The sequence below is a fragment of the Danio rerio genome, chromosome 24, assembly GCF_049306965.1.
Source record: "Danio rerio strain Tuebingen ecotype United States chromosome 24, GRCz12tu, whole genome shotgun sequence".
In the NCBI taxonomy this organism is placed as follows: Eukaryota; Metazoa; Chordata; class Actinopteri; order Cypriniformes; family Danionidae; genus Danio; species Danio rerio.
The window spans coordinates 37793949-37821502 of NC_133199.1; the positions used below are offsets into that span (position 1 = coordinate 37793949).

Sequence of the window (27554 nt, forward strand, 5' to 3'; positions counted from 1 at the left end):
TCTGACCACATTTCTAGAACTGCTCGATCGTGCAGATTTGCACTCTATAACATCAGAAAGATCCGACCCTTCTTATCTGAACATGCAGCTCAACTCCTTGTTCAAGCTCTTGTTCTCTCCAAACTGGATTACTGCAACTCTCTACTAGCTGGGCTTCCAGCTAACTCTATCAAGCCTCTTCAACTGCTCCAGAATGCAGCAGCACGAGTTGTCTTCAATGAACCTAAACGAGCACATGTCACTCCGCTGCTAGTCCGTTTGCACTGGCTGCCAGTTGCTGCTCGCATCAAATTCAAAACTCTGATGTTTGCCTACAAAGTGACTTCTGGCCTAGCACCTTCTTATCTGCACTCACTTCTGCAGATCTATGTGCCCTCCAGAAACTTGCGTTCTGTGAATGAACGTCGCCTCGTGGTTCCATCCCAAAGAGGGAAAAAATCACTTTCGCGAACGCTCACGCTCAATCTGCCCAGTTGGTGGAATGAACTCCCTAACTGCATCAGAACAGCAGAGTCACTCGCTATTTTCAAGAAACGACTAAAAACTCAACTATTTAGTCTCCACTTCACTTCCTAAGCTGCAATTGCCTCTTTGAATATCACACTAATTGTACAAAAAAAAAAAAAAAAAAAAAAAAAAAAAAAAAACTACTAACACTTCCCTTCTTAGACTTTACAGACCTGAAACTTGCCTTTAGTACTTATTCATTGTTGCTCTTAGTTGTGTAAATTGCTTCCTTGTCCTCATTTGTAAGTCGCTTTGGATAAAAGCGTCTGCTAAATGACTAAATGTAAATGTAAATGTAAATGTACCACTCCCGTTTACTAGTGCTGCGTTCACAACAGATGCGGAAGAAGCATAAATTGCTCAAGTCAATGCAAAGGCGCGAATAGACATCCTGCGGCGCAATACGCAAATTGCAAATGACGTGGCGTAAGTTGAGCGTTTTGCGTGATTGATACATTAACCAATCAGTAGCTTTCTCTTGTAGGGGTGTGATTATGATGTAGCGCCCATTGTTGGGGTCCCAGGGGGAAATCCTCCTGCTGACACCGACAACAGTTGATCAAACTTAGCTCGGCTCAGTCGGAAGCACCGCTGAAGGCCTCCATCATCCAGGTACAGTTTCTGGAGGAGTTTATGAACTCTCAGAGCTGGGTGCACTTTCAAAAGAATCTAGTGGACTCAGACACAGCCCCAAACGTATCAACGGTGTTTTTCAGCCTTCATAAAGCACATAAACACAGTTATTCTCTCAATAAAATCCATGTTAACTGTTTAGCAACAAAGCTAGAGTCACAAGACAGACAGATGTCCTGCCCATGATTTGAATCTGTGTCTGTTGTGAAGTGGATGTGATGTGCAGATGAAGCTGATTTGAATGAATTGAATGAAGCGAGTAAACTCAAAATGTTCACGCATCTATTTACACGCGAATATCGCAATTTATTTGCACGTTCCGCTTCTGGTGTGAATACAGCATAAGACTTGGCCGAGTCTTGTTTACTAGCTAACATTACAAAGCGTTTTTTTGTTCCTTGTCTAGTCTTTTGGTGTTTTCGACCTTTCGCCTATTTTTGACCTTGCTTTTTGGACTACTTTTATACTGCTGTTTGTTCCTGTTTGTAACCATTGCCTGCACAACTCTCTTGTTAATAAACTGCACATGGATCCCCATGTCTGTTGTCCAGCGTCAATCGTAACAGAAAAAGAAGTTTTAGTGAAAATAAGTGGTATATACAGTCCATGTAATCAGTGTAGATGAGCTACAGCTACAGCTGTGTCTGTGTGTGAGTGTCTGGATTATTGTCAGCTGTGGCAGGGGTTTGATGAGTGCAAAGAGTTCTGGGAGTTGTAGTTTGGTAAGAATACTGCAAATAATCTCCAGTGGAGTAAACGCTGCTGGCAATCACAACACAGGTAAAAAACTTTACCGCTGACCCTACCGGGAGATTAGAAAAGAGCACTGTTTAAGTCATTCATGCGGGTTAACTATGTTTATATATAATAACTGTTAAAAGCAATTTAATTAGTTCAATTTTTTAGTAAATAATAAAGTTATCATAACTAATAACCTGAACTTTTCCAAATTTGATTGTAATGCAATGATGTGCTCCTTTTGTGAAGCTGCTTTGAAACCTTTATTATTGTGAAAAGTGCTATGCAAATAAACTTGAGTTGAATGGAATATCGCTGGGTTTACTTTGTTTAGCATTTGCCAAATGCACAATGATTTATCAAATTTTTTATTTAAATTTCAAGGCTAAAGAAACTCAGAAAAAACTTTCAGACGTTGAACCTCACATGAAGGCTGAGCTTATAGCTGGGGTTGAGGTCTTCCAGAAGTCTGTAGAAAGTTTCTATGGAGACTATGACAACAGGTAATTTTAAATTAGCATGTTCTCTACATGTAATCTGTAATACCTTTGTTTGTGGTTGAAGTATCTAAATAAAGCCTCCATGTGTGTGTTTAGTGGTCCCGGAGTTACAGGTTTGCCGCCACGTGAAGCCAGTGACAGGTTACAAGTTTATCAGGCCAAGTTTGATGAACTGTGGAGGAAATATGTCACCTTTTCCAGTGGCGAAGAACTGTTTGGTCTGCCTGTTGGAGGTGCTTGTGTGTTTTTTCTTTGTTAATATGGGTTTCAGCAAGGGCAGGGTAGACATTAGGTTTACTTTGGCTTGAATGAAAGTAGGGTTAGACATCAACGTTTTATAGTAAAGTTTGTTTTGTTGTTTGAATGGTTCATTTTAAGGGATAGTATAGAGCAATACAATCCACTAAACAGAATAAATACCTCACAAATATGCACACAGATATGTAAACAAATTAAAGAACTATTTTCATTTATTTTTCTGGATTTAATAGAAGTATTGCATAGGTATGGGTTTGAGTAAAATGTTAGTATTTGTTTTATTCAATAAAGATAACGTTTCTTCAAACTTTCAAATTAAAATATTGTAATTTAGAGCATTTTTATCCTGCAAAATGACAGAATAACAAATATATTGGTTTCTTATCTCTTAACAGTGTTTAAGTTAAAATATTGGTTTACAGTTGCCAAAAAAATCATGTCTAAAAACTTTGTTATGAAAAAAAATCGTTTTAAAATTTTGTTTTAAATTAGTTAGAAATTTCATCAGTAGTTTACAGAATAAAACCAAAATATATTTACCATAAAAAAATCCAGACAAACAGAATTTTCAATAGTTTTTTTTATGATTATTTTTACCAAAGAAGCAGTACTCTACTGACTTATGAGGTTCCCCTTCATTGGAACTACAATGGGTGTCTGGAACAGACGATTGAAGATCGCTAGACAACCATTGTCTGTTCCAGACACACGTCTCTGTTCCCTATTCTTTAGACTATATCTGTTCTTGTTTATTCTCTCATATTTTTCTTTTGTTTTTTCAGAATATCCTGATCTTCACAGAATCAAACGAGAGCTCAACCTCCTCTCCAAGCTCTACAGTCTTTACAATTCTGTCATTGACAGCGTTTCAGGCTACTATGACATACTATGGGCCGACCTCAATATAGAGAAGATCAACAATGAGCTGCTGGATTTCCAGAACAGGTTTCTTATGATAGTCACATACTTAAAGGTCTCGTGAATCAATTTAAAATGCGCATTTATATTTAATGTTTGATGTAATCTTGACCGAAACACGAAGAGAGGGTGAGACATAGGTTAGCTCCTCCTCTTTTTAAAAAAAAACAGCCAATAGCGTTTTAAGTGGTTGAGCTCAAGTACATCAATTGAAAAGCAAACGAGAAGCGTCTTGAAAGCTTGGCATGTCAGATACTAGGGAGCATTTGATTGGTTATGATGTGATGAGAAATTGTAGGATAGGTTAGCGTGATTAAAAACATTGATCAATTCATGCAAAAGTCACAAACTACAAGCTTTACATGTTCATGTCAGTTTTATATCTTCTAAAGGTGAATTTTGTCAATGTTTTGGAACACACTAGCTAATAAATATATAGAAAATTACCAATATTAATATTAACATTTAAAAAACTTTCTTTTAATTTTTATGGGACCTTTAAAATGGATCAAATACTATATGGGAATCTGGGAGCTAATTCTGTCATTCTTTTTAAGGATCCGCAAGCTTCCTGCAGCTCTGAAAGAATGGCAAGCTTTTAATGACCTGAAAAAGACTATCGATGACTTCAACGAAACCTGTCCTCTACTATACATGATGGCAAATAAGGTGATGTCAAGCAAGCATAAGTTCCTTGGCAGCATACTGCATTCATACACAACAATCTTTTATTAACAAGCTCATTCATGACTAGGCAATGATGGCCCGACATTGGGAGCGGATAACTGATCTTACCAAGCACAAGTTTGAAGTGGAAGCTCCAAATTTTAGCCTTCGAAATGTTATGGAAGCACCTTTGCTAAAGTGCAAAGAAGACATTGAGGTATTGTGCTGACAAAATGTTCATGTCTATGTACCAATAAAAAAAATATCCTTATTTTAAAATATCCTTAACGCATCCTAATAAATTATAAAAAACACTTCTGGCTGCTAGGATGTGTGTATCAGTGCCGTTAAGGAGCGAGACATTGAAGCCAAACTCAAAGATGTTGTAACTGAATGGAGCGGCCATCAGTTCACATTTGCAACATTCAGGTTAGATGTCGTTTGTAAATAACTCAACTTAATATTTGTCATTAAATCTGTTCAGTTTTAAAAATCTATATAAAATCATTTCAGGAATCGTGGAGAGCTGCTGCTGAAAGGATCCGATACTTCAGAGAAGGTGGCATTAATGGAGGACAGTCTCATGGTGCTTGGGTCTTTAATGAGTAACAGGTATTTAATTAAATAGTCACATTCACACAGATGTCACCTTTTGGTGTCTGTATCAAGTGAGTTCTTTTAAAAGGTTTTTTTTATATAGGTTGATAAGTATCTACTTTATCGTTTTAAATCCCTTTGGTGAGATTAAAACTGGAAAACACTGGAAAAAAAGTGAAAACTTGATACACTGAAAAAGTGAAAACAAATTAATTTAATTTGTCATACATAAACAAATATATATATTTTTAAAATTCAACTTATTTTATTACTAAAAACTGTTAAAAATAAATTAATTAATAAAAAATATTTTCTTCTAAGTTGATCCAATGTTTTTCAGTGATATTCCAACTTTACTTAACATAGCACATATCTTTATTTAAAATGAACCATATTTATTCTGACCTGTACTTAAAGGAGCAGTAGGTGATTGTCTTCAGAAGCATTTTTTGTTGTGCTGATTAAAAGCCTCTTCACAGTCTAATAGTAATGATTAAAGTAAATGATCATAATGTTTTTATATGTACTTTTATTTTTTGGGTAAGGCATAAAACTAAAAAATGTTCATCCAGTTAAATAGAGTCGGATTGACATCTCTCATAATTCCGATAAGTAGGCGAAACTGTCTGTCAGCAAATGCAGATTTGAACAACTGCGCAGCCGTTTGTATGCATCTCCGCCGACCGCTGTGCTGCGCGTTCACGAGAGAGGGCGCGCGCGCACAAGATCAATAAAAACCTTCTGAATCAAAACTTTTTAAAAACCTGAATCAATATTGGAGTTACCTTTGCACGCTGGAGAAAGGATGAAACAATGGCTGAAGGATTTCTCTTAGACAGGTAATGTTTTGTTTAAAACTATTTTAGCTTCATGCAAAGCTGATGTAACGTTAGATGATGTTGTTACAAATGGGTTATATCTTCACAGAAGTGTTGTTCAGCCACTAAAATCTTCCGATGAAAGATTGATAATATTTTCAGTTTCATAAGGGAACTTTCACAGCATCGATATTGTAGATTTTAATTAGTTTAACAACAAAACACAAGTAAATAGCGCTATTCCGCCTAGTCTCTCCCTATATTGTTTACCATGCAACTCTAAATATTTGCTATGAAATAGCATGTCAGTTTGGCTTGTACGCCACCGGAAAAGCACTAGTCGCTTTTAACACATGAGAGAGGGTTCTTTTGCTGTGCTCGTAAAGGAGGCGTGGCTCTAGATGGCAGGGGAGGGACTGTGATTCAGAGATTTATGCTAAGCTGTTAGCATTGTGAAAGAACACCTACTGCACCTTTAATAAAATCAATAAAAGAATAAGAGATTTGTTGTATTTTTATTAATAAAAATAACAATAAACAGGTTTGATATGTATTCATTGGATTATAAACCTTACCATTTCATGAGTGATTGCATATTGTATGCTTCTGAATAGATTTATTTAAAATTTTGTTGTGTTTCGTCTGGTGCAAACAGCCAAATTGCTTATTACTGCAAATCTCGTCACGTAGTTGTAACCAGGGGTATGACACTTACAACAGAGTTCGGATTCACATGCAGGTTTATTGAGGCAGTCAGGCAAGCAATGGTCAACCTGGGTGCAAACAGATGTGTGAAGGCAATCCAGAATCGTAGTACAATAACAGGCGTAAGGTCATAAGGCAGGCGGAACAAAACAAGACAAGGAAAATGCGTTGTAATGTCTCTTACAGTAAACAAGACTCTGCAACTGGAGTGAGTGTGTGTGCTGCTTGAGTAGTGTGTGTAGTCAGTTCTTGACAATCCTCGGGTGGTGCGTATGTAATCAGTTAGAATGAGGCACATGTGTGTGTGAGTGGAGTCTGCTACTGCCCACTGGAGGTCGCATTTCAGTCACAAGAGCATGCTTTGAGAACCTTTCAGAAAGAAAAAAGAAAGAAAGAAAGAAAGAAAGAAAGAAAGAAAGAAAGAAAGAAAGAAAGAAAGAAAGAGAAATATGCTGTTTTCCATCAAAGCAAGCCAGGGTGCTGAAATATAATTGGCTAAATTGGCAGTGGGAGGGTTAAAATAACCAAACCAAAGACAGCGTTCCAGCAAAACTCCCATTTACAAAGCAGAATATTTGACTTCAGCATTGTTTTTAAGATAAACAAGACTGTTTACTTAGCATGTTTCGTAAATATCTGCAAACATATTAGGGTATTTGTATGCTTTAGAAGAGTCAAAAATGTACATACAGCACCTTTAATACAACCTTAATGTGAAGTGTTACTATGTTTTCTGGGAATTATTGTAAATGTTCATGATAATCATTCATTTATGCTCATAAAAAAAGAACATTCTTGTTTCAGATATAATGCTCCATTTAAGCCCACTATCCAGCAGTGGGTGCAGAAGTTGTCAAACAGTTCAGAGGTGATCGAGAAGTGGCTCACAGTACAAAATCTGTGGCTGTACCTGGAGGCTGTGTTTGTGGGTGGAGACATTGCCAAACAACTGCCACAGGTAGCACAAATACCACAAATGTGTTATTGCATTTCACAACCTGATTATAATATACAGAACAACACAATATCACAGTACCATTTATGTAAATTCAATTATTTAATAGTTTATATATATATATATATATATATATATATATATATATATATATATATATATATATATATATATATATATATATATATATATATATATATATATATATATATATATATATAGACCACATGTAAAGGACTATATTTTTTATATTCTAAATTATGTACTCAGAAATTTACTCATTCATGTGTGATCATATTTATAACTGTATTAAGAACTTCAGGGTAAACATTCGATTTAAAATGTAGAAATGTAAAATAAATATGAATAAAATATAAAACACTTTTCAAAATCTAATGATTACAGATCAAACAAAAAATACATATATATAGCTAAATAAAATGCAAAATTAAAAAAAATGTCATTTAAAAATTGTAACTTTCTGACAATGTTGTTTTTCATGGTTCTGTCTGCATCACCATAATGGCGTGTAAAATTGTGCTCATATAAATTATGAAAAAGTATCACCATAAACAATGTATTTTGGGATGACAAAGCATATTATGAAACTATATAGTTTTTATTTTGTCCATTCGATATATACACAATTAAATTCCACAGTCCTATCCCAAAGAAAAAAATTATATATATGGGCTACAGCAGCAGAAGACAACATCGAGTGCCACTCCTGTCAGCTAAGAACAGAAAACTGAGGCTACAATTCGCACAGCCTCACCAAAATTGGACAATAGAAGATTGGAAAAACGTTGCCTGATCTTATGATTCTCGATTTCTGCTAGGACATACGGATGGTAGGGTCAGAATTTAGCATCAACAACATGAAAACATGGATCCATCCTGCCTCGTATAAATGATTCAGGCTGGTGGTAATAGTGTAATGGTGTGGGGTATATTTTCTTGGCACACTTTAAGCCCATTAGTACCAACTCCACATTCACCAGACCTCCATCCAATAGAGCACCTTTGGGATGTGGTGGAACGGGAGATTGGCATCATGGATGTGCAGTAACTGTGTGATAGACCAAAGTCTCTGAGGAATATTTCCAGTACCTTGTTGAATCTATTCCACGAAGGATTAAGACAGTTCTGAAGGCAAAAGGGGGCCGAACCCGGTACTAGTAAGGTATACCTAATAAAGTGGCCGGTGAGTGTATATATACTGTATAGTTAACACTTCTTGAATTTTTTACTCTTTGCAGGAGGCTAAACGCTTCCAGAACATTGACAAATCATGGCAGAGGATAATGCAGCGGGCACATGAGATTCCTGGTGTGGTTCAGTGCTGTGTCGGGGATGAGACGCTGCAACAGCTGCTGCCACACCTGCTGGAACAGCTGGAAGTGTGTCAGAAATCTCTGAGCGGATACCTGGAGAAGAAACGTCTCGTCTTCCCGAGGTTCTTTTTCGTCTCTGACCCCGTCCTGTTGGAGATACTGGGTCAAGCATCTGACTCACACACTATACAGGTGCATTTATCTAATCATAGCACTACTATGTCATAGAAGTGTGAAATACGGTTGAGGCGATGTCTGCTCGCAGCTTTTTTTCCCCCAAATCCACTATATCCTAATACGTTTTGTTTACACATCCTTCTCATGTGCATCTGTTGATTGTCGTTTATAATATATCACTGCGTTTTACTATGATTTGATTTTGTTTTACCTGGTTTTTGGAAATGTCCTTCAATGCAGCAAGACATATTGAAAGTGACACGAGTTGCTCAAATTCCAAAGTAGTTTTTTTTAAACAGCAAGGTTTTGATTCTGAATGTTTTTTTTTACATAGTAAATCAATAAGAAATTGTATTTTATCATTCACTTGATTTTAAAAGAAATGAATTCTTGTTTTTTATGACTTCCAGGCTCATCTCTTGAACCTTTTTGATAATGTGAACAGAGTTGTGTTTCATGAGAAAAACTATGACCAGATACTGAGCTTTCAGTCACAGGAAGGGGAAACAGTGAATATGAGTGAACCAATTAATGCCCAGGTACGGTTTTTCTGGTGTTAACTTTATAGTAAATGTCTTAAATATCATTAAAAAAATCCCCAATCCCATCATAGAAATACACTTTAATTCATAGTATTAACATATTGTATTCTTGGACAAAAAATAAAATGGTGAAAAAATACCTAAAAATACTAATGAAGATAGTTACTGATGTCTCACCACAGGGCAATGTTGAAGCCTGGCTGGGTATGTTACTTGATGGAGTCAAGAAGACCCTTCATAGCATTATAAGACAAGCTGCCATGGTCATCGGTGATCAGGGCTTTAAACTGGTGGAGTTCCAGTCGATGTTCCCTGCTCAGGTCGGACTGCTCGGCATACAGTTTATCTGGACCAGAGATGCTGAGGAAGCTCTGCAGCAAAGCAAGGCTGACAAGAAGGTTCAAACTCAATTCGTATTATATATTTGTGAGGTCATACCCAGAGCCAGACAGAATCTGTGAACATTGTTTGCTATTTTTGTAAAAAAAAAAAATCTAAAGGGGAATGATTTTGGCAGTATAGTAACTAAAAACTTAAAAACGTGAAATAAAAATAACAACTTTTTAACTTTTACTTCAGGTTTACAATGCAAATTGAAACTAGTTTCACTTGTTTTTGTAAACAAACACTCAAAATAAAATGTTGCTGCTTGCTTAAACTACTTATTTAAAATAAGCTGAATCAACACAGTTCTTCAGTGTTTCGGGGAACAACTTAATTGTTATATGTTTAATTTGCTTAAATTTGTAAAAACAATTAGGGTAACTTAATTGATTTGTGTTGGAACAACAAGAAGTTTGAAAAACGACAAAAGAATTGAATGAAACCAAACATTTTTTTCTGTGAAGTCTCTCAAATAATATATTTAAAAGACAGAATATATTACTTTACAAACTATATTTTAAATAAAAAATATAAACTTTTGCATATTATTTATATATTTCTAAAATTAATATGAAAATAAAATAAATAAATATTTACACACATTTCATAAATAAATAAACAGATTCAATGTTGGCCTACAAAATCTGCAGATATTTGCTTGCACAGATTTTGTGTGGGCCTAGTCGTACCCTAACATTGTTTGTATGATGTTGACAATTGTTTTTATTGATCCAGATAATGCAGACAACTAACCAGAAATTCCTGGATCTTTTGAACGAACTGATTGATATGACTACTCATGATCTGACCAAGATGGAAAGAACCAAATATGAGACACTCATCACCATACACGTTCACCAGAAGGACATTTTTGATGACCTGGTAACTAATGTTTCGGTTCTTTATTGTTTATTAATTGTAAATCATCAACAATGTTGTGTAACGACTTCAGAAACAAGAAACAGGTTTTGGAAAAGTGAATAATGACAGAATTAAAAATTTTGGGTGAACTATCTCTTTAAATAGCACTAGGCTTTAACCTCTTGTGGCGAGGGGGCGTGGCCGAGAGCCATGGGAACAGAATGAGGCCGCGTGTAAATGGATGCACCTGTGGTGCGCACCAGCCTCGAATCCCACGGAAGGAGCTCTGGATTATAAGAGGAGGAACGATGGCAGAGGAAGCCGAGAGAGGACCTGGCCCGGGCATATAGTTTTAACTTTTGCTTTCAGTTTGATGGCAGTCTCCGTGATGAGCTGCCGTCACTGTTATTAATAACTGAACTGAAAAAGAACTGAAAGCAAAAGTTAAAACAATATGCCCGGGCCCGGTCCTTTCTTGGCTTCCTCTGCCATCGTTCCTCCTCTCATAATCCAGAGCTCAGTCCGTGGGATTCGAGGCCGGTGCGCATAACAGGTGCATCCACTTACGCGCGGCCTCATTCCGTTTCCACGGCTCTCGGCCACGCCCCCTCGACACACCTCTAAATATTGATTTACTTTACTTTTAACGCTTGCATTGCTTTTGAATTTTTCTCTTAAGGTACAAATGAACATCCGGTCACCATTAGACTTTGAATGGCAGAAGCAGTCTCGTTTCTACTTCATAGATGACACAGACAGATGCATAATCCAAATCACAGATGTGGAGTTTGATTACTGTAATGAGTATCTGGGCTGCACTGATCGTCTTGTGATTACACCTCTTACTGACAGGCCAGTATAGATGCAATAAAGATGCCAGGATCATTATTAATACTAAGAGTGTGTTCACATTTGTCGGGTTCGGTTTGTAATGTAATGTGTGTTTATAAAGCACGTTTATTATGTATGGGCTTACACCCAAAGCGCTTCACAATCATGAGGGGGAGGAGTCTTACCACATCACCACGAGTGTGCAGCATCCGGCAGGCTGTCCGTGGTGCCCAGCGGCAACTCAGGACACGGTTCATATTTCTGCCGCGCCACAGAGCGCCATCTGATTAGTTTCATTTTAAATAGCATGCGAATGTGTGCATCTGGGGTGCGATCAACTGTCATGTGCGTGCCGTGTCGCGGTGCATCTCATGTGTGATGGCCTTTATACAAGAAATGCCATGGGATTTTTAATGACCTCAGAGAGCCAGGGCTTCAGTTTAACGACTCATCCGAACGACAGCGCCCAATGGCAGTACAGTGTCCCCTTCATTTTTAATGGAGTGTTAGGACTCACTCAGACCACATGTAGAGCGACACCTGCTAGCCTCACTAATACAACATAGTTTTCATATGTCATCTCCCATCCAGGTACTGACCAGACACAGCCCTACTTAGCTTCAGTGAGTAATCGATCTTGAGCTGCAGGGTGATATGACTGTGGCAAATTGCTTTATTAGTGCATTTCATTTTAATGATTGTGAACATTGCCTTAAGGTTTATCAAGCATGCGAACCAAGGTGAAGTATGCCTTGGTCTGCTCCGAACAAACTAAACCAAATAAGTGGATCTAGATCAGGGATGTCAAACTCAATTCCTGGAGGGCCGCAGCCCTGGACAATTTAGTTCCAACACACTTAAGCTGCAGTCACACTAGAGTTTGTGCGTGCGAAATTCTGTCGTACAGTGCTGCGAAAAGGGGCGGGATTAAACAAGATTATTAGACATTAAAAAAGCGAGCGATTTCTCCGTGTTTTAAATTTCTGTCGAGAGGTCATGTTTTGATCCTCGATTAGTCTCACGCAGTCAAGTGATGCGATTTCACAATTCAGAGTTCACCAAGCTTGAACGTTGCACCGCAGCAACCTGTGAAACTTAACGCATGACCCTGCATTTCCGGTCTGACGCATTCGCATGCGTATGAATGGAAGTTTATGGGGAGAAAAGTCAAGTGTGACCGCAGCTTTATCTGTAGGTTTCAAACAAGCCTGAACGATCTCCCACTATCTGTAAGAAGAGCTCTAACTTTTGAGTCGTTTCAGAGGTCACTGAAAACACACTTATTTTCTTTAGCTTTTAATCATGTGATATGAGTTTATGTATTTTGGTTTTATGTATATTTTACATGCTTTTTTTATTTGATTTTATGTACAGCACTTTGGTAATCCATTGTGATTTGTGAAAGTGCTATAGAAATAAAGTGAGTTGAGTCGAGTTGAGTTGAAGGACTCAATTAGTTTGATCAGGTATGTTTAATTAGGGTTGGAACTAAACTGTGCAGGGCTGCGGCCCTCCAGGAATTGAGTTTGACATCCCTGAACTAAATGGTTTGATTGAAATATACAGTACTCTCTATATAATCTGTCTATATAATATCTGTCTACAAGGTATTTTCCATTACTATGGGTGAACTATATTTTGGAATATAAAAACAGAAAATATGGGAAATATGTACACAATATTCAGAGCAAAATTACTTTTTCAATCAAAAGACTAGCGTCAAAATCTTATACTGCATATAGTATCGCTTATACATACGATAAATATTTAGGTCTGGACTCTGTGGAGGACATTTTAAGACTGTCTTTGTTTCATCAGCTGTTTTTTTCTCCAAATATGAATTCATTACATTAGCAGTGTGCTTGGGATCATTGTCATGCTAAAAAATAATAAAACTATTACAAATTAGGGGCTTTCTAGTAGGAATCACAAGACGAATTAAAACATGTCTGCACTTTTAAAACAACAAATGTAACTAGGGGCCTAAAACTTTTGCACAATTCTGTAAACACTGCATAAACAAACGGAATTAAATAGAACCCACAACCGGACATTATTTCACAAATGTATCATTTTCCCTTTTTGTCCAGACTGTTTTATATTCTGTAGACTCTTAAAGCTGTTTTGGCGTATTTAGATAAGAGGATAGAGGATAGCAGACCATAGATATATACACTAGATATCGCATAGGGACCCTCAGCATGCGTCAATAGCGCCGCCACATTGGTACAGTGCTCCCAGGACAAATGTCATTCAACCGCACTAGTCAAGACAGTGTTATTACGTGAAGATGCGGGACTTTAGCGCTGTCTACGGGTGTAGTAACGAGCAAACAAAGAAACCAAAGCACAAAGGCAGAACATTTCATAGGTAATATTAAGTTTTTTTCTGTTTTTGAATGTTCTGAACTTTTGTGCTAATCAGGTAACGTTATTGATGATGACAGTCACTTACTGCATTCACCATACGGCAACGCAGCTCCAACCCGCACTAAATACTCGGCTTATGCTAGTTTTGTTGAATAAAATCAGCCAACAATGCAAAAGAAATATGACAACAAGATGCTGCACTGCCAGAAACTTGCATTGTTGTCGGCTAACGTTAGTGAAAGAGTCGTTTGGGGGATTCATTCACAAACGAATCGCTCCCTCCGTCAGTATGAGAAGTGAAAGCAGGAGAGGAGGTGTGTTTCAGGACACGGATTATATTAAATTTAACAGGGAGGGTTAATAGTACATTTCTGTACACACAAACACAAGCTTTTTGTCAGGAATGCCAGTGCGGTCACTGATCCATCAATGTAGAAAAGTGATGTAAAATTATAATTTTCGTAATTATAAAAAAAATTACACACTAACATCCAGGAAATCTCCCGATCATAGATATATGTGTATATGTGTATATCTCTGGCTTTGGATGGCCACAGTCCTCCACTGTACCTTGGTCCCGCATTCATTTCAAAGGAGCGCTACCCTGTAGCAAGATGGCGGCGCTATTGACGCATTCCGTCCAATACACAACAATAGGCCAGGCAACATCTAGTGTATATATCTATGATAGCAGATTACTTATCCGGAGATTCTCTTGTTCTACACTTTTTGTACATAGTGCTTCACAGTATACACAAGTACAGGGCACCACCTAGTGATGTAAATCAGAATACATCACACAGACAAACAAATCAAGGGAGCTGAACTACAAGTGTGAACACACCCTTAAAGAGTTGCACTCATTGTCTACTTTTGAAAATTAACCACATGCTTATTTTGGTTGGTTCCAAGCAGGTGTTACATCACATTGGCCCAGGCTTTAGGGATGAGTATGGGAGGAGCTCCAGCTGGTCCTGCAGGCACAGGAAAAACTGAAACCACCAAAGACATGGGCCGCTGCCTGGGAAAATACGTAGTTGTCTTTAATTGCTCTGACCAGATGGATTTCCGTGGACTGGGCCGCATCTATAAAGGTTGAGTTCAGCTAAATAAACTTCTCAAACTCCAAAATAATCCTAACAGAGCACCTGGTAATCATGATAATGGGTGCATATTTGAAGTGTTTGACCTTTTTGGATAATGCTCAATGTTTGTAATGTTTGTCAAACAGGATTAGCCCAGTCTGGCGCATGGGGCTGTTTTGATGAGTTCAACCGCATTGAACTGCCTGTGCTCTCGGTAGCTGCTCAACAAATCTACATCGTCCTGCAGTGCAAGAAGAACAAAAAATCTCAGTTTATATTCACAGATGGAGATGTGGTGGATATGGATAAAGAGTTTGGCATTTTCCTTACTATGGTAATGAAACTAATTTAGCCCCCTCTGTTTCATATCATAGAACTACAGAGCCCCTAATGCGACATGCAAAAAAAGAAAAATTATAGGCATGAATTTCGTTACGTTTTTAAGTTATTCCCAATATACCTAGAACAAGGGCTAAGATTATTATAAAGAGACTACTTGCCATGATTTACTTAAAACACTAACTTGCTCACTCTCCTTCGGCTTCGTCCCTGCTATTTCATGGGTTGCCACTGAGGAATGAACTGCCAATTACTCTGCCATATGTTTTACCAGTGGCTATCATTCCTGTCTGCAACTCAGCACTGACATTAACAGTTAAAATCAGAGAATGTGGTTTAAAACACCAGTGAATAAGTTTAACATGCTGAAGCCAAAACAGCTGGATTACAGTATAATTAGAAAGTCTCAGCATGTATCAAATATCTAAAATGATGATTGCTGTGTATAGGTTAAAAATACTACAATATAATGCACAATAGTACTGTGTGATTGAAATTATGATGGCATTGCATAGTAAAAACAAATAATGGGGGAATGTTAAAGCAAGTGTTATTTAAATAAAGTAATATTATAATATACATTACATAAATATTAGTATCTAACTTTTTAAGTTACATTTTTAAATGAATTTAATTGCACATGGACACAATTAAAATAAAACAAAATCAAAACAAAAACTAAATAAAACAAACCCAAAAATGAAATTTGTTTTAGGAATAACAATGTACAGTACACACCCTCTGTGAATCTTTGTCAATGAATGGGGAGGAGGTTAAACAGGTAGAATGTTTTCAATATTTTGGTACAGATATTGACTTTCTATTTACCTTTATTAAAGATTTTAAACATTAAGCATAATTACATGTTTTTGAAAAAAAGGCTTAGCAGAAATTTTAATATTGAGATGGACATTGTAGTTTCTAAATCATTCATCGATTCTGCCCTTACTTTTAATATAGTTGCCTGGTTGAACTCTCTGTGTTAAAAGCAAAAATAAAATAGTAAATTTAATAAGTAATATATATGATGAGAGACCAACTGATTTATTTTCTGCAGAAGAAAAGCCTCCATTATTGTGAAAGACTCTTCCCATCCACTACATAGATCTTTTAGGTGCTTCCTTTTGGTAGAAGGTACAAAGTCCCCTTATGCCGAGTTCAGACTACAGATTTTTAAAGTAGTCTTGTCAGAATTTTTCACACTGCATGACTATCTGGGCTAGCGTTTTGTCGCTGCTTTGTTTACACTGCAAGATAGATCCTCCACTAGTTTTTCCTCCATTTCTTGGGTCCAAATAAACCGAAAATGAGCACTTTTAACTTCTCCCTCAACCTCCCGCTGGCCTGCAGGTATACATACACTAGTGAATGCTGCTCTCTTATTGGCTGTAGGCAATCTCCAATGTTATTTTCACTCATTTTACATGAAATTATAAATTATTATCATCGGCGATTCTCTCAGATCGGGTCTTTGATAGTTCATACTGTGTGATTGTCACTCACTTGCACGTGCACCGATTTGCCTGTGATTACAGGCATTTGTCGGTGATTTCTCAAAACCTGTCGGCGAGTCAAAATCAGGGCTAAAATCACGCAGTCTGAACACGCCATTAGTGAAAAGTACAAGAAACATTTATTTCCATTGCTATTGGTTTTTAAAATAAGGGGCCCTATCATACACCCGGTGCAGTGTGGCGCATGGCGTGGCGCAGTAGTCTTTTGGTAGTTTCAGCTTGGCGCAAGAGTCGTTTTGAGGCGTTGCGCTTGCTGTTTAAATAGCAAATGCATTAGCGCTCATTTTTGCGCCCATAGGCGTTCTGGTCTGAAAAGGAAGGTGTTCTGAGGCGGACCGCTGACGCGTTGCTATTTTGAGAAACTATAATAGATTTTTCATTAGACCAAAACTAACCCGGTCTAAACTCCAGCGCAGAGTTGTGCCTCGCTTACGCACTGCTTAACACGCACAAGAGAGCAATTGGCTAATATCTTTACATATGAAAAAATTTAAATATTAAGGATATATATAGGATATAATAAGAATAGATATAGGATATAAATATAAAGGATTAAAATATTACAAAACATATTATTTTCTAGCCTACATAAATATGAAAAATCACTGCTTTTATGTCTTCTTCATCTCGGGAGGCTTTTTCAGTTCATTCATAACAATTTGCTTTTGTATAATGTTATTATTATTAGCAGTATTATTTAATATATCCATATTTATATTTGTTTTATTAAAAACAAGCTTCGATTTGCCCACCTGTCAGGTTTAAGACCATATGGGGCATGGCAGGTGTATTTGGAAATAATATTTTGACCACACTTGGTCATTATTGTTCATTTATTCGTTTGCTAGAAATTAGAACTGAATTTAGAAATAGTTTTGAAACAAATCTTTGCGCTTAACAAACGAAATTAATTATTTATAGGCTAATTGATGTCTGTGCGTAAAGGTTTCCCTATCCAAGAGCGAAAGTGAAAATAGATCATTTATCTCTCATTCTCATGCAGTAGATGCTCTGTTTAACAGTTTTCTGTAAAAAAACTGTCAACTGTTTGCTTGTGAAATGCTCATTTTTTCCACTTAGACTTACTTTGCGTCCTGTAAATAGCGAATGCGCTCTTGGCGCGACGCAGCTGACTCTTAAAGGGAATGGGAGATGAGACTCTAATTGGTTTATTCTCAAAACACACCTATAACACCTATAATAGAAAATAAACTCATCCCTTTTAGACCATGCTTCCTGGCGCAAGGCAGATTTCCCGTCCTTAAATTAGCAAAAACGTGTCCTGACGCGCACTGAAAGCGTTTGTGCCCTGCATTTTGCGCTCTGCGCATGGACCGTCAAAATAGAGCCCAAGGTCTTAAAATTAAATGTGTATTTCTGAAAGTATGTTTGCTTGTATAGCTTCATTCAAAGTATTTGGATTGTCATGTGTCAATGGAATGAATTAGTAAATTGTGCACATGCTTTGTTTCCATTATTTTTTTCCTAAATGTCATGTTCTATGCTTTGTATAAAATCCATATTACTGTTATCATATTGTAATCATTATTCATTCATTCATTTTCATTTATCTTAGTTCCTTTATCATGGGTCGCCACAGCGGAATGAACTGCCATTTGTAATCAATATTTAAATTAAATTATATATATATATATTTTTATTCATAGAATCCAGGTTATGCTGGTCGGCAGGAGCTGCCTGAGAATTTGAAAATTCAGTTTCGCACAGTGGCTATGATGGTGCCCGACCGAGCCATCATCATGAGGGTGAAACTCGCCAGCGCAGGTTTTCGGGAAAATCAAGTCCTCAGCCGCAAGTTTTACACTCTGTATAAACTGTGTGAGGAACAGCTTTCCAAACAGGTACCCACAAATCATTGTCAACACAAAATTTAATGAGCTGGTAAGTTGTCATGAGGCCCTTTCGTTTCAGTGTAGTTGTTACATTTGGTTATACAGCAATGCATGTAATGCAGAATCAGTTTTATTATTATACTGATAATGCGCTATCAATACAAACTAAAACCAAATGTGCTTTAGCATTGTAAATCCTGCTTTCAATAATATTACATTTAATTGCTTATTTACATTTGTCAAATTACAATTTTTATGTATTTAAGTTTATTTGGGAAAACACCATTTTAAATTATACAATAATTAAACAAATGTTTGTTTTTCATGATTTTTTATGAGTTAGTCGTTGTCTTATTCTGAATAAGCTGGATAAAAAAATAAACAAAAAATAAATGTTTTATTTGTAGATGGTCATGACAGCTCTTGCTGATGCTTATTCAAACTTTTTGAATACTCAACAGGTCCATTATGACTTTGGCTTGAGGAACATCTTGTCTGTTTTAAGAACGTTGGGTGCTGTTAAGAGGTCCAATCCAACAGAGCCAGAAAAGACTGTGGTCATGAGAGTTCTGCGTGACATGAACCTCTCCAAACTGGTGAATTTAATCAAAATCTGATCAGAAATAACATCGTGAAGTAACAGTACAGATGTTTGTTTTTTCACAAATACTCTCAGCAAATAACCCTATTTTGATCTTCATTCAGGTTGATGAAGATGAGCCTCTGTTCATGAGCCTGATCAATGACCTGTTTCCGGGGATCATGCTGGATAAAGCTGGTTACCCTGACCTGGAAGCTGCTATCACCAAACAAGCTGAAGAAGCAGGACTGATTGCACACCCACCCTGGATTCTTAAACTTGTGCAACTGTATGAGACTCAGAGAGTGAGACACGGTTAGTCATTCATTATTCATTTGACAAATATATGTCACATGCTCAGACTACAGGAATACACAAAGTGGAGGCTGTAGTTATGTTTTTTCAACACATTTCTAAACATAATCGTTTTAATAACTGATTTCTAATAACTCATTTCTTTTATCTTTGCCATGATGACAGTTTATTATATTTCAGTAGATATTTTGTCAAGATACTAGTATTAAAGTGCAAGTTAAAGTGCAACTTAAAGGCTTAACTAGGATAATTAGGTTAATTAGGCAACTTAGGGTAATTAGGCAAATCATTTTATAACATAAAAAATATCGAAAAAAATACTTATTCTAGAAGAAAAAAATATAAGAAATACAGTAAAAAATTCATTGCTTTGTTAAACATCATTTTGTAAATATTTGAAAAGGAAAGAAAAATCACAGGAAGGCTTACTATTTGACTTCTACTGTAGGTATGATGACCCTTGGTCCCAGTGGAACAGGAAAAACCACGTGTATCCACACGTTAATGAAAGCCATGACAGACTGTGGAAATCCTCACAAGGAGATGAGGATGAATCCCAAGGCCATCACTGCCTCCCAGATGTTTGGCACATTGGACGTGGCCACAAATGACTGGACAGATGGTATCTTCTCCACACTCTGGCGGAAAACTCTAAAATCCAAGAAGGTAAGAGAATTGTGTCACTTACGAAATTAAATGACATTCTTGGGTGACTTTAGCTGTTTTCCGTTAGGCTTAAAGTTATTGCACACTAAATCCTAAATTTTCTGCTGTTATTTCCGCATGCTAAAAAATAAACTCAACCTCAATTTGTGTCAATCGTACTGACACACTGCCTTAAAACTTTTGTCTGCCATAAAAAAAAATTCTAATCAGGGTTTGATTTTTGCCATTTTTTGCATCCGAATTGGCTTTTGAAAGGTGTTTTGACCTTTCAGGAACCGCTGTAGAAGTGTAAGGCAAAATGTGTGTATGTGTGTGTGTTTGCGTGTGTCTGTTTGTGTCTCCATACCTTAGACCAGTGGTTCTCAAACTTTTTTCACCAAGTACCACCTTAGAAAAAAATTGTCTCTCCAAGTACCACCTTACGGCGCTATTTTTTAACCAGTATTAAAAATAGCGTTGTGGGCCTAATTAAGCAGCTACATGTGTGCACAGTTTAAAAACGATGCAGATTAATTCCTATTATTAAGAATATGTATTATTGTCAGTCACTTTAAACATTTTAAATAGTCTGAACATTAACTGTGCTTGCAGGTAAAAAAAAAAAAAAAAACGTTTTAGTTAAAATGTGCTTTTAAAGGTTCATAAAAAATGGCGCTGTTTTTAAAAAGTAAAAAGAAAACTGCTGCACTTAAATTTAAAGTATTCATAATAGCCTATTCATCAAAAGCTGGAAATGTTGCTTGGACCTCATAAATATAGGCTATATGTCATATTCATACACTTTTAGACAAATCTTGAAATGTTAAATGTACATATGACAGGGTTCATACAGGCACAGCCTAATGTAAATCAATTCCAGCACCTATTTTTTTTTCAAGACTGACATGCTATGTATTGAAGACCTGAAATGTATTGTCAGCAACCCATAAAACATTGCATAGGAATAGATACACATAAAAACCATTAATAATAATAATAATAATAATATTTATTAATCATATATTAATAATATAATAAACCTGCACTTAATGCTTGTGAAATCTTTTTTGTACTCAAGGAAAAATACTATTACACTGCTAAAATAACACAAATTTTAGTAAATAATACTAATATTAGGTAAAAGTACAAAGTACTCTTTTAAAAAGTACTAGTTGGTTACTTTTGAAAAAAAATAATCAGATTGTCATTATGAAATCACTTTTTTTTAAGTGTAAACCTGATTGAATGGTTTAATTGCTTAAATCTCAAAGCTACTTGTATAGGAATTTGCACTGACAAAGGAAGTATGGTCGATTTTTCCTTTCATGACAATTAATCTTTTTTCAATAGCACTGGCAAAACTACCACATAAACTTTAAGGCCATAGAGACACTTTTTGCCCAGTTTTAAACATTATTTTCAAGCTTTGAAAGGTTTAATTAAAGAATATGGTAAAATATTTAAATTTAGCCTTTTAATTACATATTTTACACTATTTTTCTTTACAATATGGCAAATATGTTTCTTAAATAGCTGTACATCACATGTAGATTTTATTTTACACTTGATCTTAATCTAAAATACAAAAAAATAAATAAAAGTACACTGTCAGTAAAAAAAATAAATAAATGACTTCATTTTACTTGAAGTATTTGAAATATGACAACACTACATTTATCAAAGCAGTGCTTTAAGAGCCTTATTGTTAATTTTGATAAATAAACAATACGTAACAACGAATTGTTTTGACCTGTAATGCTTTAAGACAGATCAGAATACAGCTAAATGTATAACGTTAAATCACACAAATACCTCATCCAGAAAGAAATAAGTCCCCCTTTGCTAAAAGTAAGTTTCACTTCACAACACAGCCAAATAAGAAGACCATTTGCATTGTCATCGATCATGCATCAATCTAATTCTAAATACTTGATAACTTTGAATACTTTTGACTAAATTTAGTCAAGGAATAAATATAAATAATGTCTACTTTAATAGTGGAAAGATCGCGATTGTATTCAATCTGAGCACACAGGCGACCATGAGAGGACTTGCAGTTCATTTGAAAAAAAAAAAGCCTATTTAGGAGCTAGCATATCTGTTTTAGCGATTTGCGTACATGAATGCGCTCTCGTGTTAAAATAAAGCACTCGCCACATTTGCAGAAATGAGTAATTGCGCAATACCTCCATTCCCGCGCCGCCATTCAGAATGTATTTAGAGGAGTGACAGGTCAGAGGCGAGTCGACTGGCTGTTGGAGAGCGAAACGTGTATGTAGATCATCAAAAAGGCAGGAAATATGTCCGCGGTTTAATTACTCTGCTAGACATCTCTATAGTGAAAACATCCGAGAAGCATTATTCCAACAAAACATTTGTTTTTAAGTCGTTTTCTCTGTCTCTGCAACACAGAAAGCCTTTGTCCCGCCCTTACGTTTCACGCGACTAGAAAAGGTCGACTGTGATTGGCTACTTTTCATGTCAGTCAAATCACCCTTCAGAATCAATTCTTAAACTTCGGAAACTGATTTTCAGCAGCTTATGTCACAAAGCACTAAAGTAAACATTCTAAGCACAGCGTTGTGATCGTACGCTTCACCAAGCAGACCATGCTGATCACATCGATGTTATATTACGCATCAAAGGATTAAAAGTGTTAATTGTTTCTTTCATTATTTGGCGATTCCTCCGCGTACCACTAGGAGGAAGCCCGCGTACCACTAGTGGTACGCGTACCACAGTTTGAGAACCACTGCCTTAGACAAACTGCCAGTCACTGTTCAGGATCAATTTCCAGCATGCACAGGACGTCAACATGACATCAGATTTCAAAGCAACTTCAAAGGGACGTTGCAGTTTGTTTGGAAATGAAAATAGGGTTGACATCAGAACCCAACGTCAGTGTCCAACATCCAACCAAATATCAACGTCTAATGATGTTACAGCTTGATGCTGTGTGGACGTTACCACGATGACGTCTGTCAGATGTTGGATTTTGGCTGCCATTACTGACGAATAAATGTCAGTATTTGGCGTCAATACAATTTTGGTTAGAGATGTTGTTTGACGTTGGTTTTTGGTCACTTTCCAACACAATGTAAAATCGACCAAATATGACGTCTTTATTGGACATCAAAATAACATTGTGCTAAGATGCTTGCTAGACATAAAATTTTGGTCACCCAACATCACGACCTAAATCTAACCTAATATTAATGTCTTATGACGTTGTGTGCCTGCTGGGTTGGTTCACGGAAATTGGTGGTCAGGACCCAATATTTCTATTCTCTATAAGTAGGGAGAAGACAACAAAATCATCTTCACTACTTAAGGACTTTTTTACTTTTTTACTCATGAATTTTATATTGTTTGGTTAATTATTTTACAACAGATTAATTCATATGCATTGGATTCTGTGCGCAAGCTTTGTGTGCATGATGAATTTTTCAGATTTAAAAACAAAAAGAAAAACACATATAAAAATGTTAGACTTCAGTGTGCAAAGACCTTTACTTTTTATGACTTGGAATGGCGGTTTAACAAGTAATTAGAAATTTTATGAAATTACAATCTGGATCAAGGATTTGGTCTGTTTACACCTGCTCTCTTCGTGAAGTTTATTTATAAACAAATTTCGAGAGGATCACGTGCTTATGATTGTTCACAGCTGTTCCAACTTTAGCTAATGACTAATTATCCTATTAGACGATCCTTAACTCACTATAAATAACCAGACTTTTCTCATCACAATATCTTCGTCTTGAAGAAACCCCCCCACCCAATCCTACTTTCCCTCCTTTCAAACAAGGTGGCCAGTGATTAGCGATGTTGCCTCACAGCAAGAATTCCCCTGGTTTAATTCCCTTCCAAACCAGGCGAAATTTCTGTGCGGAGTTTTGCTCGTTCTCCCCGTGCTCGCGTAGGTTTTCCCTGGGTCCTCCGGTTTCCTCCCACAGTTCAAAAACAAGCACCCTAAACAATTAATGCAAACTATTTTAGCCAAGCTCTGAGTACACCTTCTCAGTGTCCATAACTGACACTTCATTCATTGATCTCAAGTCATTGAGATCTACCTGAGCTCAAACTCCCCTCTCGCCCTGCAACGGGAGCCCAGGGCTCGAGGATCTTATAAGCTCAGGGCTCTCTCCCAGGATAGCATGCCAAACAATCTTTATTATCAATCATCAGCTAAGTGTGAACTCTTGAAATGCGTTTTCTCGGATCGGATGGCTTTTTGATTTGTGAAAACGGCTCCATTTGCATGTATGCTCTACATAATACATACATATGCAGGCCCGTAGCCAGCCTGGTACAAGGGGTGGTTCTTTTTCTCAAAATGTGGACCTTTTTGCAGTTATTCACCCCATTTACAATTACAAAAATAAAACATTTATTATTACAAAATAAATACTGTATTTTAGTGACATTTTAAGCACTATTTTTAGCTATTTTTTTCCTAATCATTTAGAGTAAAGAAAAATGAATAAATAATTATTTTTAAAGTACAAATTTATTACATCATGAATCATAAAAAAAGAATGTTAAAGTTTTAAATTAAAAACTGTAGCCTATTGTAGCTGTAGCCTACAAACTGAATTTGTCTATTTTAATAATAATAAAAAAAAACATAATAATAAAAGAGCTTCACAATTGATCTAGCCTCTCTTGTAAAAAAAATACATTTGATTTGAATTGAAAATTCATGGATAACAAAAATAGCCAAATTAGTTTTCAAATTCATTTTTATATAGGATTTTGCTTGGTCTTAAAGCCCTTTTCAATGGATTAATTTATCTATTTATGATGGCATAGCAGTCAAAATAAGACAAATGAGCTCATGTATGGGACAAATTCTGGACCCTTGTCATGAAGGGGTGGGTCTTTCGAAACCCCCCGAACCCCCCCTGGCTACAGGCCTGATATGCGCTACAAAAATGTGTCTGCTAAACGGATATGATTTTGATTGTCAAATCGCGCACTATATGCAAATTTACATTGCCTACCTTGACTTATATGGCATATCTGATGCTTATTTAATTAGTGTAATTTTTACAGAAATGATAGCTATATAGCTTATTCAGCGTACAAAGGAGTTTTTATGTAGACTGCAGGGTTTGCACTTCACTCGTGTTTCAGTGAAACATCATTATAGGCTAAATGAAACATCTGTTTTATCGTACAGCTACGTGCTAAGCATCATTCAAATCTGTAAAGGGTTTACGTTAAAACGTTTATAATATTCTCCCCAAATTAAAACTCTGTGCCTTTGTAAACCAAAGTAATGTTATATTTTTCTACATGTCCTTGATGCAACTTTGTTGTTAATCCTGTTATTTGATATGAACTTAACATTCTAACTTTATCATTTAATGGTTAATCACCGACAAAAATAGTATGAAATGAAAAAAATCTAATAAAACAAAGCAAACATTGCAAATATTCATCTGTGGCATTGCGTTGCGTTTTCCATTAACGCTGTTATATCTGACTATGTAACATAGCCTACTGTATGTAACACAATTGACAATTTCTGCCATGAAACTCTATGTGCCTGCAGGCTGATAGGTCACCTAATCTACTCATCCATCAGGAGATTGGTTGCTGTCACCCCTCGGCAGCCAATGAGCTTGCATCTCATCATTTTAAATGCTCAGTGTTGTTTTAGCTATTATGCAGCAGTGTATTTTCGGAGACCCTCCTCCACCCCAGCTCCACCTGTGTTTAGCTCTGCTACGGGGGTTACATGTATATTATGTTTGCAGCAGCAGCATGTTATATTCTCGGATGGCATGTCTGTGAATATACTGGAAGTAGCAGTTCTCGATACTTGCTCTGCCATAATAATCAAAGCAGCAGCAGTGTAGCAGATCTATGCCTCTGTAGCAGTTTTACTCTGGTTGTGTGTGTTTTTTCCCAATAAGACAACAGCGTTGGAGGTCTCAAGTTTGGTTTATTCTGTAAAAACACAGAGAGCACAATAATATGCTGAAATCTCTCTCTCTCTTTTTCCACTCAGGCTCGCGTTAGCAGAGCAAGAGAACATGCAACCAACTCAGTCAGCGGCGAATTCAACACTCTTTGCATTAATAATAGCCAACAAATTGACAAAAACAATAGGTAAAAGAAAATAAATACAAATAAATAGACCACAAAAACTAGCAGTAAAGAATAAACATTATAGTATACATCAGATAAGTTGTAAAAGGAATATAATGTTTCACTGGTCACTACATTAGTAAGCAATAGAATGAAAAATAGTGTCAAATATCAGAAAAGATACACAAATAAACATTTAACACTATAAAATACATGAATATATGCAAAATTATATTGCTTTGCAAACAGACCTCATTTTACACAACTTGTATAATTAGATTTCAAACATCACTTAACAAAACATAATAAACATACCTGTAAAAACACAGAGAGCACAATAATATGCTGAAATCTCTCTCTCTCTTTTTCCACTCTGCCAATTAGAAAGGAAAGTCACTTTAAGCACTCAAAATGTGATTATTTACATTCATCTTCGATAAATCATAGTTTTATCACGTTTATACTTTCACTGTCACATAAAATAACTCAGTGAACTCGCTTGAAAATCCTTACCAGGCTCGCGTTAGCAGAGCAAGAGAACATGCAACCAACTCAGTCAGCGGCGAATTCAACACTGAAGATGGCGCTGCCTGCCCACACACCGCATGAGTTGCTGTGTGCGCCACTAATATGTGCTCTCCATAAACATTTGCCAACATGGTTCCGCATAAAAAACATCTCTATCAAAACTATATACAAAACATTATAATTAAGAAAAGAAAATATAAAACAAAAGTAATTAAAAGTAAAGTTTTGATGAAGTTCACTAATAATTTGCATTGGTATATTTTATACTTATTAGCTCAGCTACATACTCCCCTCTGAACTTCACAAAACTTGCACCTCAAGGTAAGTATTCAATTAGGAAAAAAAAAAATTAATTTAACTAGTATTTATCTGAGAAACTCAACTGTCATTTAATACGCAAGTCACAGCAGCATATATGCTTCCCACCTAACAGGGTAAGTGGTCCAAACAGGTTGATCAGGCCTACTAAGACGCACTTGCTATAATGGTGCCCAAAACACCATCATATTGACCTCAACAAGACAGTGACTTGAAAACTCAGAATTCCACACACTGTAAGAAATTGACTCAAAAGATAAGATTCTACAAGGAAAATGATTTTATCCTATGATTATCAGGACTTATGACAATAAAGATTTCGCAAACTCACTGACTGAACTTGTCATTCTCACATTTTGAGTCATGTTTTGAATTAACCTATTTACAGGCTTCACAAGTCTTCCGACCCTAGTCCTAACTGGAAGTGAAACTCTACTGGAAGACAAAACAACAGATTCAGAGGTATTTGCACCCCTAGTCAAAGCTCT

The 27554-nt window shown here is 36.4% G+C and overlaps 2 protein-coding genes across 2 annotated transcripts in view; one reads left to right on the forward strand and one right to left on the reverse strand.

Annotated features, from left to right (window-relative positions):
* agap3 (ArfGAP with GTPase domain, ankyrin repeat and PH domain 3) overlaps nt 1-27554 on the reverse strand; it is a 985397-nt gene that overhangs the window by 115975 nt on the left and 841868 nt on the right. The window lies entirely within an intron of this gene.
* Nucleotides 1-27554, forward strand: part of dnah5l (dynein, axonemal, heavy chain 5 like) — a 113592-nt gene that overhangs the window by 28837 nt on the left and 57201 nt on the right. The window contains exons 30-48 of the mRNA XM_002666688.7: nt 2263-2381; nt 2475-2611; nt 3419-3581; nt 4112-4223; nt 4309-4437; nt 4549-4649; nt 4734-4832; nt 7145-7298; nt 8555-8821; nt 9217-9345; nt 9531-9746; nt 10468-10614; nt 11273-11445; nt 14709-14887; nt 15025-15212; nt 18399-18593; nt 19046-19180; nt 19290-19479; nt 19928-20145. Coding sequence (XP_002666734.3) covers nt 2263-2381; nt 2475-2611; nt 3419-3581; nt 4112-4223; nt 4309-4437; nt 4549-4649; nt 4734-4832; nt 7145-7298; nt 8555-8821; nt 9217-9345; nt 9531-9746; nt 10468-10614; nt 11273-11445; nt 14709-14887; nt 15025-15212; nt 18399-18593; nt 19046-19180; nt 19290-19479; nt 19928-20145 — 3051 coding nt within the window. The remainder of the gene's footprint in view (nt 1-2262; nt 2382-2474; nt 2612-3418; nt 3582-4111; nt 4224-4308; nt 4438-4548; nt 4650-4733; nt 4833-7144; nt 7299-8554; nt 8822-9216; nt 9346-9530; nt 9747-10467; nt 10615-11272; nt 11446-14708; nt 14888-15024; nt 15213-18398; nt 18594-19045; nt 19181-19289; nt 19480-19927; nt 20146-27554) is intronic.